Source organism: Cherax quadricarinatus, chromosome 31 (assembly GCF_038502225.1).
Source record: "Cherax quadricarinatus isolate ZL_2023a chromosome 31, ASM3850222v1, whole genome shotgun sequence".
NCBI lineage: Eukaryota > Metazoa > Arthropoda > Malacostraca > Decapoda > Parastacidae > Cherax > Cherax quadricarinatus.
In genome coordinates, this window is record NC_091322.1 from 12,132,582 (window position 1) to 12,150,088 (window position 17,507).

Consider the following 17,507-nt stretch of genomic DNA (forward strand, 5'->3'; position numbering starts at 1 on the left):
TGGTTACGTTACGTGGATGACGTCCTCGTAATAACTCCCAAACGTTTTGATGTACGAAATCTTCAGGCAAGGCTCAATGCAGCTGAACCGGCGATCCAGTTTACACTAGAAGAGTCCAATGACAAGCTACCTTTCCTCGACGTCCTCATTCACAAAGTAGACAACAACCTAAGATTTCAAGTTTATCAGAAACCTAGCAATAAAAATGATCTCACACACTTCTATTCCAGTCAAGATACCAAGACCAAAAGAGGCATCATCATCGGGTTTTTCCTAAGAGCATACCGAATTTGTAGTCCTGAGTTTCTTGACGAGGAATGTACATACATTCACCAAACCTTCACCGAGTTACATTTTCCTTCCTTTTTCACCAAAACTGCAAGAAAAGAGCTCTTCAGATCATCAATTCTCCACGCACCAACACCACTCCCAACAGTTATAATTCTTCCCAACAGCCAGGTTGCACTGAACGTTTCTGAAGTACTTTCACAAGCTAACACCAGAGTCGCCATCGCTTCTAGCACTTCAATAAAGGATCTAACCAGGACAAAATCAAAGCACCACGAACCAGTCAATGCAGGGGTTTACACTATACCCTGTGGAGGCTGTGACAAGATTTATGTAGGTGAAACAGCAAGAAACCTCGACACCTGCCTCAATGAACACATTTACGCATGTAGGAACAATAACTTGAACAACGCCTGTGTACAACACCGAAATTCCACTAATTAGTAATCAAAGAAACTAATTTCCGCAGACGCAAGTGCCTCGAATCAGCACTGATCGCTGTTTCGAATACAATTAAACAAAACAACGGCAGCTTCACCATCTCTGAAGTCTTAGCGAGATTTTTTTTTTTTTTTTTATTATCACACTGGCCGATTCTCACCAAGGCAGGGTGGCCCGAAAAAGAAAAACTTACACCGTCATTCACTCCATCACTGTCTTGCCATAAGGGTGCTTTACACTACAGTTTTTAAACTGCAACATTAACACCCTTCCTTCAGAGTGCAGGCACTGTATTTCCCATCTCCAGGACTCGAGTCCAGCCTGCCGGTTTCCCTGAACCCCTTCATAAATGTTACTTTGCTCACACTCCAACAGCACGTCAAGTATTAAAAACCATTTGTCTCCATTCACTCCTATCAAACACACTCACGCATGCCTGCTGGAAGTCCAAGCCCCTCGCATACAAAACCTCCTTTACCCCCTCCTTCCAACCTTTCCTAGGCCGACCCCTACCCCGCCTTCCTTCCACTACAGACTGATACACTCTTGAAGTCATTCTGTTTTGCTCCATTCTCTCTACATGTCCGAACCACCTCAACAACCCTTCCTCAGCCCTCTGGACAACAGTTTTGGTAATCCCGCACCTCCTCCTAACTTCCAAACTACGAATTCTCTGCATTATATTCACACCACACATTGCCCTCAGACATGACATCTCCACTGCCTCCAGCCTTCTCCTCGTTGCAACATTCATCACCCATGCTTCACACCCATATAAGAGCGTTGGCAAAACTATACTCTCATACAGTCCCCTCTTTGCCTCCAAGGACAAAGTTCTTTGTCTCCACAGATGCCTAAGTGCACCACTCACCCTTTTCCCCTCATCAATTCTATGATTCACCTCATCTTTCATAGACCCATCCGCTGACATGTCCACTCCCAAATATCTGAATACATTCACCTCCTCCATACTCTCTCCCTCCAATCTGATATCCAATCTTTCATCACCTAATCTTTTTGTTATCCTCATAACCTTACTCTTTCCTGTATTCACTTATAATTTTCTTCTTTTGCATACCCTACCAAATTCATCCACCAATCTCTGCAACTTCTCTTCAGAATCTCCCAAGAGCACAGTGTCATCAGCAAAGAGCAACTGTGACAACTCCCACTTTTTGTGTGATTCTTTATCTTTTAACTCCACGCCTCTTGCCAAGACCCTCGCATTTACTTCTCTTACAACCCCATCTATAAATATTTTAAACAACCACGGTGACGTCACACATCCTTGTCTAAGGCCTACTTTTACTGGGAAATAATTTCCCTCTGTCCTACAAACTCTAACTTGAGCCTCACTATCCTCGTAAAAACTCTTCACTGCTTTCAGTAGCCTACCTCCTATACCATACACCTGCAACATCTGCCACATTGCCCCCCTATCTGCCCTGTCATATGCCTTTTCCAAATCCTGAAAACAGTAAACCCTGCCATCACATAGTCTCTCCTGTTATACTACACAAAGCACATTACAGAGAGTGAACACTGAAACAGGCCTTCTCTATCCAGTCTATATTTGTCCAACCTATTTTTATGTTACTCAAGTAATAGCTTTTATATCCTTTTACTCATGTACGAATTAATTGCTCTACCATATTGTATTACTACTACAACTTTTGTCACTACTACTACTACTACCACCACTAGTGAACATCGAAATGGTACCTCACTAGTATTGCACCTCACACTGAGCCTTTATGTACCCTCTGTGCCCATATACTGTTTGTATCGGCTTGACAAAGCTCCTGGAGAGCGAAACGTTGCCACAATAAAATGTCACATTAGTTGCACTTGTGTCCTTTTACTTTACATATTGTCGGTAATTCTACCAACATTATTACAAGTCTGTTTAGACAGAGGTACACATATGTACAAATATCAGAGTGACTTACTGATATGAAAACACTGTATTGACTGGTATGCAGGGATCAACTAATTTAATCACAAACACAGATCTGAGAATCATACAGGACATGTATGTATGGACCAATGAGAGATGGGATGGGGGAGGCAGGCGAGGAAGCTAAGCCTTCCCTCACAAAGACAATGGACTGACCCACAGTTAGGCTGTCCACAAACCCACTAGAGGGAAGGGAAAAATCCTACGGTCCAATTTGCAGCGCTCCAAGTTTTTTCCCCACCCAGAAGTTCAACAATGTTAGTCAAATTTTATGAAAGGTTAGTTGAAAAATGCCACAATTTGCAATAGTGTAATGGAGAAAACATGTTAAAGAAATCCATGTTAATCAATGGTAGTAAATGATAAAACAGATTAGTATCTACATTTATTTGATGCATTTATGATATACCTAACTTTTTCTTAACTTTTTTTGGTTGCAAATCTCCAATATATTTATTGAAAAAAAAAAAAAAAATCCATGTAAAAGTGCAGTTCAAACCAGTGTTGTTCAAGGGTCAACTGTATATTATTTACTTAAATATTACAATTAATATCAAATTTCAGACAACTAACCTGATATGCCATGTCGAAGAATGGGAAAAGTTTTTTGTTTTTAATAACTTTGCTCAACTCATCCCACTGTTCTTGTTTGGGATCAACACCTGTTGGGTTATGGGCACAGGCATGAAGCAGTATCAGGCTACCTTCAGGAATTTTCTGAAAATTATGCAAACAATTATTTACAAAAGCTACAAATAGTTTTTTTTAACAGCTGGCCACCTCCCATCAATTTTAATTATTTTTGACTAAAAAAAGGGTAGAATTTAAATGGTATACTGCTGACATGAGTAAAGAAAACTTACACATTGCACAAATTTATTGGGCAATGTTCATTGTATCAATTAAAAGTGAAACTTACAACTAGCACCTATCCTCTCAAACTTAATTTTGATTCAGAGTGAATAAAGAGTGCAATTACTTCAGTTATGTTACTTACCTATTTGTTAACTAAACTAATTAACAAGTATCTCATCCACAGTTATAATATTCATCCTTAGAAAACAGTTAATTCCTTTAGAAGCAAAACTATAAAATAAAACATTAATAAAGCTCAGTGTTACCAACCGAAATATCTTCCAATGCTCCAGAGAAGTTGAATCCACAAGTCTTGGGATCATAGTATCTATACTGCTGGACATCCATGTTGACATGCTTGAAGATGGGCACATGATTGCCCCAAGTTGGTGCTGGCATCCACACAGCCTACCATATAGTGTATGGTATTAAAAAAGTACACACTGTACTGTAAATTTTATTTATGACTATATATCCTGATCATTGAAAGGAGGAATACTGCAGCAGGCCTGTTGACCCATACTAGGCAGGTCCTTTACAATCCATCCCACTAACAAAACATTTGCCCAACCCAATTTTCAATGCTACCCAAGAAATAAGGTCTGGTAACTCTACCCACTCATTTGCAAGTCCCACTCAAATCTAACCCCTCTCACTCTCCAACCCCTCTCACTACTTGATCCCTTTGCAAGCTCTCCTTCCTTGAAGTTTTGTAGTGTTGAATTTTTCACTTAGTTGCTGAAAAAAAAATACTGGTGTCCCAATTTCCCCCATTTATTAATGAATTAAAAATAATTGCATTTTGTAATTACAGTCCATAATTATTTAGACATGCTTAAAGTAATTTAATAAAATTAGTTTAATTTGCAATATGAATTACATACTGACAATAAAAGACCATTAATTAGCAATTTTTATTATCTACAAGAGGTATTAAGCCATATGGTTAAATTTGACTAAACCATAAATATAATGTGAATAAACATTTTAAATCTTATGCAACCTATTAATTTTTTTTATTAAAACTGCATATATCACAATAAGGTTTTATATGAAAACAGTTTCTGTAACTCAAGATTCAGTGGTCATACAAACTCTACATGTTACTGATTTACTCAGACAGTGAAGGAGTAAATAAGCCAGGCAGGCATGGCTTATTGTGAGTGACACTATTGGCTACTCAACATGCACCATGAAGGTCAGAAGGCACGATTAATATTTTTGACCAGATCTACACACTGTGGAGGCAAGTACTAAAGAGATAGTTACAAAGGCTTTAGGGGGAAGGAGGGGTTTTTGAAAAATATACCCCCCCTTGTCATTGATTTCCCCCTACACCCCTAAACATGGGGTGTTTATCACTACTCTGGCAGCCCTGGTCAGTTCATACCCAGCTATAGACAAAAGGTCCTTCAGTCACGTTCCACTGTTTTATCACTTGCAAATACTATCAACCAAAGTTAACCACTAACAAAGCACAAGGGTAATAAAATTGCTAGGATGTGTGCTTTGAAGGTTACGTGGGTCAATAATGGAGTGTGGTGTCTGTGCTCTTCTGCAAAGGGAAGTGGTGTGATAATGTTTTCTTTGCATCACTTTACCCTACCGAGAGATTGTCAATTCAGAAAAAAAATAAAATTAACGCCAGCTGTCCTCCAGAGGTAGGATGACCTGACTAAGAAAACACTTTTACTGTTACTCATTCAACTGTTGTGTTGCCAGAAGCATGCTCACATTACACTGTAGGTGACCCTCCAAACTGCAACATTACCACCTCACTTTTAGAAAACAGGCACTTCCTTTCCACCTCCAAGACTCAATTTCAGTTAACCAGTTTCCCTGACTCCCTTCATAAACAGTACCTTGCTCACACTCCAACAGCAAATTAAATCTAAAAAAAAAAAAAAACACTTGCCTACACTTTACAAGACTGCTGGATGTCTAAACCCTTAAAACCTTCTTGACCCTCTCCCTCCAACCTTTCCTAGGATGACTCCCCTTCCTTTGCTCCACCCAATTTATATGCCCTCCTGGGCTAATGAATATAATTTAGTACAGTGGAACCTCGGTACTTGAACTTAATTCATTCTAGAAGGCTGTTTGAGTGCTGATCTGTTCAAGTACCAAACAGATTTTTCCCAACCAATTTTCTTTTTGGTTGGTTGGTTATCACCAATCTTCGTAGGCCCCATGGTGACTTATTTATACAAACATAATAAAACACCAAAAAATGCAAAGAAACACGTAATAGTTAACAGCGAAGTTCTGGCAGGTCGTATTTGTTGGGTCGAGTGCCAAGCAAACGGTTGATTACCGAGCGATTTTTTTTTTTACAGAACAAAGCATTCGAATACCGAACTGTTCGAGTACCGAGGTTCCACTGTAATGTGTTTTTTGAAAGATAAGATGTGGTGAACTGATAAGATATGCCTGGCTTAACTTAGCATAAAACCTGATCACTCTGTGTTAAGGAGACTGGAATACTATACATGTATACAACAAAAAATGTAATTAGAAATTCATTTATCATGTCTTATGTGAAACAACATCTTTGTAAAAAACAATGTTAAGTGATGTTTAATGGCAAGAAAATTAGAAAAAGTAATAATATATTAAGTTTATTTTAATAATATGAAGCTCAAAATTTTGTTTTGGCTATGGAAGTGTGGGTTTTGCAGCCCCCTGCCCCCACCCCTTCCTATTCCATACATTTACAACATTTGCTCATTGCTCTCCTATCCACCCTATCATATACTATTTCTAAAACCACGAAAGCAATGAAAGTTCCTTACCTTTAAGTATTATTCACTTATGTGCTTCAATGTAAACACTTGGTCTACACATCTCCTACCCTTTCTAAAACCTCCTCATTCCTCTGCAATTCTACTCTGTCTTACTCATAATTCTTTCAATAATAGCTCTACCAAAAGTTCTGAGGAGTCATTTACCTTGGGGCCAGGAAAAAATTTCGAAAAGAAAGCAGAACCAACTCGTAGAGCACCAGTACCAGAAATTGCTTGTACAGTCGCAGTCTGTTGGAGAAAAAATAGTAACGCAATAACAGTTACATACTACTTAAGCAACACTAGGTAACAGAACAAAAATTTAGCATAGTATATACCAATAACCTGATAAAATAATTTCTTCTCTCTTCACTGAGCAGCTGAAGCACAGTAACTTTGTAACATTTTAAAATAGGGATGAAAAGAATATAAAAGTGAATGAAAAAGATACTACTGTACATAATAAACAAGAGTAAACAAAGTTTCATTAACATGGTACTGCAATTAATTTTTTTTTTAACAAGTTGGCCGTCTCCCAACAAGGCAGGGTGACCCAAAAAAGAAAGAAAATCCCCAAAAAGAAAATACTTTCATCATCATTCAACTCTTTCACTTCACTCACACATAATCACTGTTTTTGCAGAGGTGCTCAGAACACAACAGCTTAGAAGCATATACGTATAAAGATATACAACATATCCCTCCAAACTGTCAATATCCCGAACCCCTCCTTTAGAGTGCAGGCATTGTACTTCCCATTTCCAGGACTCAAGTCCGGCTATATAAAAAATAACCGGTTTCCCTGAATCCCTTCACTAAATATTACCCTGCTTACACTCCAACAGATCGTCAGGTCCCAAATACCATTCGTCTCCATTCACTCCTATCGAACATGCTCACGCACGCCTGCTGGAAGTCCAAGCCCCTCGCCCACAAAACCTCCCATACCCCTTCCTTCCAACCTTTTCGAGGACGACCCCTACCCTGCCTTCCTTCCCCTACAGATTTAAATACTCTCCATGTCATTCTACTTTGATCCATTCTCTCTAAATGACCAAACCACCTCAACAACCCCTCTTCAGCCCTCTGACTAATACTTTTATTAACTCCACATCTCCTCCTAATTTCCACGCTCTGAATTTTCTGCATAATATTTACACAACACATTGCCCTTAGACAGGACATCTCCACTGCCTCCAACCGCCTCCTCGCTGCTGCATTCACAACCCAAGCTTCACACCCATACAAGAGTGTTGGTACTACTATACTTTCATACATCCCCTTCTTTGCCTCCATAGATAATGTTTTTTGTCTCCACATATACCTCAATGCACCACTCACCTTTTTTCCCCTCATCAATCCTATGATTAACCTCATCCTTCACAAATCCATCCGCCAACACGTCAACTCCCAAGTACATATCTGAAAGCATTCACTTCTTCCATACTACTCCTCCCCAATTTGATATCCAATTTTTCTTTATCTAAATCATTTGATACTCTCATCACCTTAGTCTTTTCTATGTTCACTTTCAACTTTCTACCTTTACACACACTCCCAAACTCATCCACTAACCTTTGCAATTTTTCTTTAGAATCTCCCATAAGCACAGTATCATCAGCTAAAAGCAACTGTGTCAATTCCCATTTTGTATTTGATTCCCCACAATTTAATCCCACCCCTCTCCCGAACACCCTAGCATTTACTTCTTTTACAACCCTATCTATAAATATATTAAACAGCCATGGTGACATTACACATCCCTATCTAAGACCTACTTTTACCAGGACGTAGTCTATCTCTCTTCTACACACCCTAACCTGAGCCTCACTATCCTCATAAAAACTCTTTACAGCACTCACGAAATCGTAATGACACGATTGCAAACAAACGGGTTCTATCCCCGCCCGTGGTATGGTTTCTCTTTACAGCATTTAGTAACTTACCACCTATTCCATATACTTGCAACATCTGCCACATTGCTCCCCTATCCACTATCATATGCCTTTTCTAAATCCATAAATGCAATAAAAACTCCCTACCTTTATCTAAATACTGTTCACATATATGCTTCAATGTAAACACTTGATCTACACATCCCCTACCTACTCTAAAACCTCCTTGCTCATCCGCAATCCTACATTCTGTCTTACCTCTAATTCTTTCAATTATAACCCTACTGTACACTTTTCCTGGTATACTCAGTAAACTTCTTTCTTTCTTTCTTTCTTTCAACACACCGGCTGTATCCCACCGAGGCGGGGTGGCTCAAAAGGAAAAACGAAAGTTTCTCCTTTTACATTTAGTAATACATTGTATATACAGGAGAAGAGGTTACTAGCCCCTTACTCCCGGCATTTTAGTCGCCTCTTACAACACGCATGGCTTACAGAGGAAGAATTCTGTTCCACTTCCCCATGGAGATAAGAGGAAATAAACAAGACCAAGAACTAGAAAGAAAATAGAAGAAAACCCAGAGGGGTGTGTATATATATGCTTGTACATGGATGTGTAGTGTGACCTAAGTGTCAGTAGAAGTAGCAAGACGTACCTGAAATTTTACATGTTTAAGTGACAGAATAAAGACACCAGCAATCCTACCATCATGTAAAACAAATACAGGATTCTGTTTTACACTCACTTGGCAGGACAATTCAGTAAACTTATTCCTCTATAATTTTTACAATCTCTTTTGTCCCCCTTCCCTTTATATAAAGGGACTATACATACTCTCCGCCAATCTCTAGGTAGCTTCCCCTCTTTCATACATTTATTAAACAAAAATATCAACCACTCCAACACTATATCCCGCCCTGCTTTTAACATTTCTGTCATGATCCCGTCAGTTCCAGCTGCTTTACCCCCTTTCATTCTACGTAATGCACACTCACATCCTGTTCTTCTTCACTCCTAAAAGATGGTATACCTCCCTGTCCTGTGCATGAAATTACCGCCTCCCTTTCTTCGTTGACATTTAAAAGTTCCTCAAAATATTCTCGCCATCTACCCAAAACCTCCCTCTCCCCATCTACTAACTCCCCTACTCTGTTTTTAACTGACAAATCCACTTGTTCCCTAGGCTTTCTTAACTTGTTTAACTCACTCCAAGAATTTTTTTCTTATTTTCATTAAAATTTCTTGACAGTGCCTTTCTGACTCTATGGTCTGCTCTTCTTTTGCACTCTCTCACCACTCTCTTCACCTTTCTTTTACTCTCCATATATTGTACTCTTCTTATAACACTTCTGCTTTGTAAAAACCTCTCATAAGCTAACTTTTTCTCTTTTATCACAACCTTTACTTCATCATTCCACCAATCACTCCTCTTTCCTCCTGCACCCACCCTCCTATAACCACAAACTTCTGCCCCACATTCTAATACTGCATTTTTAAAACTATTCTAGCCCTCTTCAACCCCCCCCTCCCACTGCTCATACTTGCACCAGTCCACCTTTCTGCCAATAGATGCTTATATCTCACCCAAACTTCCTCCTCCCTTAGTTTATACACTCTCACCTCCCTCTTACTTCTTGTTGCCATTTTCCTCTTTTCCCACCTACCTCTTACTCTAACTGTAGCTACAACTAAATAATGATCCTATATGTCAGTTGCCCCTCTGTAAATGTGTACATCCTGGAGCCTACCCATCAACCTTTTATCCACCAATACATAATCTAACAAACTACTTTCATTACGTGCTGTATCATACCTTGTATATTTATCCTCTTCTTCATAAAGTATGTATTACTTATTACTAAACCTCTTTCTACACATAGCTCAATTAAAGGCTCCCCATTTTCATTTACCCCTGGCACCCCAAATTTACCCACTACTCCCTCCACAACATTTTTGCCCACTTTAGCATTGAAATCCCAACCGCCATTACTCTCACACTTGGTTCAAAACTCCCCATGCATTCACTCAACATTTCCCAAAATCTCTCTCTCTCTCCTCTACACTTCTCTCTTCTCCAGGTGCATATATGCTTACTATAACCCACTTTTCACATCCAACCTTTATTTTACTCCACATAATCCTTGAAGTAATACATTTATAGTCCCTCTTTTCCTGCCATAACTTATCCTTCAACATTATTGTTACTCCTACTGCAATATATATATATATATATATATATAATAGGAAAGTGTTAGTTTCTCATCAATGTATTAATAAAATATGGAGGAGCAGAGCTTCCATACCACGGAAAGGGAGGAGGCTCCAATTCCTTGGACTAAGGTTGCACTAGAGAAACACTAATTAAATTATCTCAGTTATGAGGCACTCCCAACCTTCTACACTTTTTTTTTCTCTCCATATGAAAATTATCCATACTTTCACTTGGCTTTGTTTCCTGTCCCTTTAAGTTGCTAAAGTGCACCTCATTCAGATTCCATACATTAAATGCACATATGACTTACACCCCTTTTTCTAAATCAGTCATGTGAATGATGTGTATTAAAGTGCTAATGTACATTGTGACTGGCCTCTTTATGACTAAAAGAGTGAAGTGAGAAACGGCCCGGAATTTTGACAGAACTTTAACAATGAAATGTAAGTATAATTTATCTACAGTATTTGTTACATTACTGACTGGACACTATTTCTTCTGCAAAGCGAAGCTTAAAAAAAAAGTAAATTTCAAATTATGGCTGGTCTTTTGTTCAAATCGGGTTTTAACCCTTTGAGGGTCGGCAGGTCATCTCAGACTTGTTCTCAGGGTTGACCAAATTAAAAAAAAAAAAAAAAAAAAAAAAAAAAAAAAAAAAAAAAAAAAAAAAAAAAAAAAAAAAAAAAAAACTTATGAAAAGATAGAGAATCTTTTCCCTATCATAATGACACCAAAAGTATGAAATTTGATGGAAAACTTACAGAATTATGCTCTTGCGAAGTTAGCGGTCTCGACGATGTTTACGCATCGGCGATTTTGCCTACTTTGAGCCCTATTTTCGGCCAATTCCAGTGTACTAGTCGACACAAATCATAACTATTTCGCTAGAACTCCATTTTTTCTATCAAATGAGTACAAGAAACCACTCATTTACCGATTTCAACTATCCAATAAAGTGGTCAGAATTTAGCAATTTTGCCAATCTCGCACAAATTTCAAAAGATGCCAATTTCTGAATAGGGTCCAGAATAAACAAGAAATACATTCCTGGCACTAAAATAACAAGTTCTCTGTTCATTAGTCAAATCCCCAGGCCCCTCTTATATTTCTTTGGCTTTCCACTTTGTATTTTTATTCTTACAAGAAAAAAAAAAAGATTTACTGTCATGCGATTACTGCATTAGTGTAGAAATGGTATAAATAATATCAGCGCACTTGTGAAAGAATATTAGACTCGCCAGTTGATGTGCCAATATTGGATGCTTGGCATGATTTGTTTACTTTTGAACTTTGGTAAAAATTGAACAATTCTGCTACTTTAAGCTCAATTTCAAGGTACTTTTCATTGTAAAACCAGTCAAAATCCTCTCAATTTCTGTAATATGTCTTCAATTCTATAAAATGAGATTAAGAAAACTTGAATACAACAATAAATACCATACGAAAATACAGTGCAAAGTCGCTGTTTTAATCCAAAAACATGGTTAGTTTTTTTTTTCTCATTACGCACTGTGTGCTGCAGGATTTTTTTATACTGCGCACGCTGACCACAGACCCATTCTTTCATATGTAGGCCTACCAGCTTTCTCTCACTAGATTTGAGGGCGCTAGAATTTAGGCGTACTAGTACGTCAAAAATCCTGGGTCGTAAGCCGTACTAGTACGTCCGAAACCCCCAAAGGGTTAACAATATTAACTAATTCAAGGTTCTGAATAATACAAACATGTTAGGTTATGAAGAATTTTTCTTAAAAGGTTCATCTTTACAGGCAAAGAACAGTTATTCTACCTTAGTTCATTTCGAAACCTCTTAGTTGTGTTTCTCTCCTGGGATAAAACCTCTTAAGACCTAATGTTAACACAGTTATCAACACCTACTGGAATCTACTGGCTAGATAAACATATACAGCAGGTATTTAGCATACAAATTCATTAGAAAAAGTTCTAAATTTTTATAATTTAGAGGAAATTGTAAACCAACTACCAGCAATCTACCGGCATTTGAAAATGATAAAGTTGCAATATTAAAGTGTACAATTCTGAAGTTTGAGAAATGAATATGAAATTATCACACAAGTAGAGCAGCATTTCTACTTGATGAATATTTAAACTGATAACATCAATGTAGGTAGAGAAAAATAAAAAAAAATTGTTTAATGTACCTCTGCAGTCATCTGTACTGTTACTATAAACAAAATGGATGTTGTGGATAACATAGGATAATATAACAATGATCTGCCAGTAACTAACAGAAGAAAAAAGAAAATTAAAAATAGGAACTTACTAATCCATCAGTGATAACTGGGTTGTCTTCACCAAGGGCCAAACCAATGGCTTTTTTGCAGAACTCTGCACTACCAGAGATGGGCAAATACTCATGGTCTAACTTCTGGCTAATAATCAATTCCTCAGCCTGAAATAAAACCACCAAACACATATTGAAAATTCCTTATAAGATACATATAATCATACATCAATAACAACACTGCACTAGCCAAGGACTCGAACCCATGCTGCTTTGGCCTGTCTCATGGTGGGCGAAAACACATGACGCCCTTATCCATGTGTTTTTGCCCACCATGAGGTAGGCCAAAGCAGCATGGGTTCGAGTCCTTGGCTAGTGCAGTGTTGTTATTGATCAATACCACTCGTTCGTGGTCACAATAATATAATCATACATGTATAAAAAAAATTATTAATATTCTCCAGATTTTTTATTAGCTTATTAATGTTTCATATCTTGTAGCATTTTAAGATTTAACAAAAATTTTTTGTATAATTTATATAATCTGCTCATTCATCTCTCCAGCCATCTAGTTCAAAATCATTCAACTACAATTTCCTCTCTGGGCCATATTTTGACCGACATTAACAATGCTGAAACACAGTACATTGCAGTAATCACATCTTTGACAATTGCATACCTTTATAGGCAAACTTTGCCACCAAAGGAAAACATCAAATTATGCTTTAAATAATTAGGATTCCAAAAAAACAATTCTGAAAAAAAAAAAAAATATTTTCTACATCTTTATATTTTTTATATAGTAGACCCTCATATTACACAGTAGTTACGTTGCTGAAAATTCTGTGTTAATAAGTGTGTTATATAAACTGAAGAAGTTATTGGAAAAATAGGGTTAAGTTACATTCCTGCCCCCTCCCCCCCCAAGCCAAAACTTTTTTTTAGACATCCAGATTTTACAAAAATAAAAATGGTAATGTTTTTGTTGCTTAAGACCACAAATTCAACAGAAATATTATTTACCTTAAATTGTGGTTGCTGGTATATATCAATGATTGTGAAGAGAGTGGGGATGCATGGTGTGGCCCTATTGGGCTAAGGTGGACGGTTGTTGGCAGAAGTGGATGGTTGAGGTTCTGGTACTAAAGTCGATGGTTGTACTGGAGTGTGCATAAATTCTGTAACGGATCTCTGGCTTCTTTTACCATGCAGTACATTACACATTATTTCCAGAAGCTTGGTATTGCCAGGTTAGAGTCAAGAGTCAATTGACTCAACTAGTTTTTTCATCATTTTTCTTATGTAGTTACACTTGAATGACTTAACTCCCCGATCCAGTGTTTGTATTAAAGATGTTGTATTTAGAGGTAAAAATACAACTTTTACACATGGGGTCACATCCAGCAAAGCTTCTGGATGAGTATGGGAATTATCAAGAATGAAGAAAACCTTGAATGCCAGGTTCTTGCTGTGCAGGTAAAACTTTACTTCACGAATAAAGTGATGCTTAAACCAGTCAATAAATATTTCCTCTGTCATCCATGCTGACTGGTTTGACCTCCAAATTACTGGTAAGGCGTTTTCATCTACAACTTTCAAAGCACGAGGATTCTTAGAGCTGTCAATAACCATGGGCTTACACTTGAAATCACCTAACGCATTACTGCAAAGGAGCAAGGCGAAGTGATCCTTCACTGCCTTGAAGCCCAGTGCAGCCCTGCGGAGACAGTGGTCTCACCCACAGCCAGGCGGCAGCATAAGCTAAGGAAATATCCCATGGGCAACGCTCAAAATTCCCCCCCCTCACAAACCGAATCGTGTTAATTTTACGAAGTGTTGTATAAAATTGCCAATATTTCAACAGTGTAATAATCAAAACGTGCCAAATAAATCCGTGTAATATGAGGGTCTACTGTATGTACTTTCTTACTACTCTTGCCACTGCTCAGCAAGGTAGGGTAACAAACTCATTTACTGTAATACAATAGCTGTCTTGCCAGAAGGGACTGGACATTACACTTCTAATGACCCTCTGAACTGTAACATCCACTCCTATCACCCCAGAGTGAAGGCACGGCACTTCCCGCCTTCAGAACTCGGTTCTGGCAAACTGATTATGTAAAGGGTGGGTAATTATTTTGGCTGGTGGGATACTTCATTAAAGGTGGTACACTTCATGGGATACACTTAATATAGATGAAAATGCATAACATTAGCACAAAATAAAGCCTTGTATGTGTAACTACAGGATACAAAGTCAATTTTAACACCCAGTACACAAGTTTTTAGTAAATAAATGCATCACCTAGCTGTATCTACTTCAGTGAGAAACAGAGAGAAGACTGAGCCTTGCCAGTATTAGTGCTGGACTTCCAGGTCAGTGGAAATGCTACTGAGGTGTGGGTGTGGCAGTCATTGTTGTAAGGTTGAGAATAAGTGTCTCAGGTGAGGATTTAGTGACTTCTCTTTGCCTAATTCTTTGGATTACTGTACTTGGGGTGTCCCCAAAGCCAGGTCAGTGGGTGATTAGCTAGACTTGCTGTTTTCAGTGCCTTTTTGCCACACTGATAAAAAAAGAAAAACTTTCCTACTGATACATGCAATGATGGGCCAAATTTGGGCTGCAGGCCACATATTGCTTACCCTTGGGTTATGAAGTTAAATGCACCTTTTATATCTGAAACAATAATGTCAGGAATTTAAAAAAAAAAAAAATTGGTGTATTATAGTTTTGTCTAACAGAGGTTTACATTACTCCAACTCACCTTCCTGACGGAGGGTAGAATATATGGCTTCCCATTATCATCACGATAAGCCCCCACACCAAGGTTCATCTTCTTAGGATTTGTATCTTTTTTAAAGGCTTCAGTCACACCAAGGATGGCATCAGGGGGACCCATTTCTACCCCACTCCACCAGGAACTATATACAATATACCAAATACAAATTAATAAATAGTCCAGTATTACTTAAATTTCAGGCATATATACCTCCACTACAAAAGAATGTGGATCTTTCTACTGCAAGTATACTTTAAGAAACTTCAACAAACCACAAGAAAAATCTCATAAATGAGCAGGATATGAATCCATGGTGAGCCAGTCCTAAAACTCGCATATTTTACATTACTGATGTAGTATTAATTATAATGCACTTCATCATTATGTCATTAAAAACAAAGCATCTGTGGCTGTACTTTCAAGAATAAATGGGTGACGGCTTAAACTACTGCATCTATTTCATAAACCCTTGCATGCCTATACATACACTGAAAGGCTACAGTATATGCTGTACTGCTTTAAAGGAAAAACATCCTCAAACTTACATGCCATTATTGGTTCCATCAATGTTATTTTTCCATACAGAATACAAGGCAAATTGATGCACACGGAAAAGGAAAAAAAACCTCTGTCCAGCTTTCATGCATTTGATGCTGTTTTCGCCAAGAATTTGAGATATTTCCTAAATGGTAATAAAACTTTCGATACAGTATTAACAGAATACAATATTCATTAGCATTGTATGGAATTATAAAATAATATCCTTATTACTCAACCTACAATATTTCAAGAAGTTGCATTGATAATTTCAGTCTACAATGTAGAGTTTGCACCTGAAATCAGAGGGTGAGCATTAGGCATACTGGCAATCTAGCATGTGCCAATGATGGTATTTACCTCTCCCAAGTACCCCCCACCCCATCCCTAAAAAAAAAAAAAGGCAGTGTACATGAATATTTGAAGTATATTACTGTCCCTTACTACTGATACTAATAGTATTACTACAGTATTACTACAGCAGCGGCAGCGGCAGCGGCAGCAACGGTATCCTACCAGCTCTTCTTTCTCAAAAAAACATCGCTCATCAAAACTTGTGATGGCCTAAGTGAAAGTTCAACTACATGAACCCACGTAGACCACAACATGACCCAAGAATACTAAGAATGTAACCCAAATCTTGACAAAATTAGAAGATCTAAGGAAGACAGCCCTGCTAACCCAAACACTGCCTCCACTGCCAGACAACCACTTAACCCAAGCTCCGAGAAAACAAGCCTTCTCCTCCATTGCTACACAGTATCTACTTCAGTGATACTATGAAAGGATATCGCAGAAGAAACAACACCAGTAATAAAAGAATAAAAGCAAGGACCCTAGAACTCAACTTGTCTACCCAGCAGGACGCCGGTGTATCATCAACCCCCCTCACCACCGCCACCCAGGGAACAACAACAACAACAACAAACATGGCTGACTCTCCCTCCAACTCCACTCCCTTCAAAGGATTCATCCATGATAACTCGGGTATGATTATTCCTGACAATATCAAGGACTACATCGTTGCACTAGAAAATGAAATCAAAGATATCAAAGCAACACTCAAGCGACGAGAATCCAAGATAACCCACCTCGAGAATAAGATCCAAAACCTTGAAGAGAAGATTACATTGGGAAGTGTTGACACAGAAAATACTCTAAAAGCAGCTATAGCCAGTCACACTGAGCAAATAACAACAATAAATATGAAGGTTGAAGAAGCAATCAAGGACTGGAATCAGAACATGCACACTCGACTAAATGAATACCTCGATTTCCAAGACGACAAAACTGAACAAGATAAGTTGTCTGATGCAGTTATAATAAACAGTCCACACATTCCAAGTGACATAACACAAGCACAGTGCAAAGAAACTGCTATCAGGATAATACAGAACCACGTACAAGTCATCGTGCAAAACAATGAAATCAAAGAAACACGTTTGCTAGGAAAACCAGGAAGTAAACACAGTATAATGATCCGACTTCATTCATACGATAAAAGAAAGGACCT

The 17,507-nt window shown here is 38.2% G+C and overlaps 1 protein-coding gene across 1 annotated transcript in view; it reads right to left on the reverse strand.

Moving 5' to 3' along the window:
• Positions 1-17,507, reverse strand: part of Got2 (glutamate oxaloacetate transaminase 2) — a 62,319-nt gene that overhangs the window by 17,187 nt on the left and 27,625 nt on the right. The window contains exons 2-6 of the mRNA XM_070090395.1: positions 15,443-15,599; positions 12,717-12,845; positions 6,490-6,573; positions 3,812-3,949; positions 3,260-3,403 (exon numbers count right to left, since the gene is read on the reverse strand). Of these exons, the coding sequence (XP_069946496.1) occupies positions 3,260-3,403; positions 3,812-3,949; positions 6,490-6,573; positions 12,717-12,845; positions 15,443-15,599 (652 nt within the window). The remainder of the gene's footprint in view (positions 1-3,259; positions 3,404-3,811; positions 3,950-6,489; positions 6,574-12,716; positions 12,846-15,442; positions 15,600-17,507) is intronic.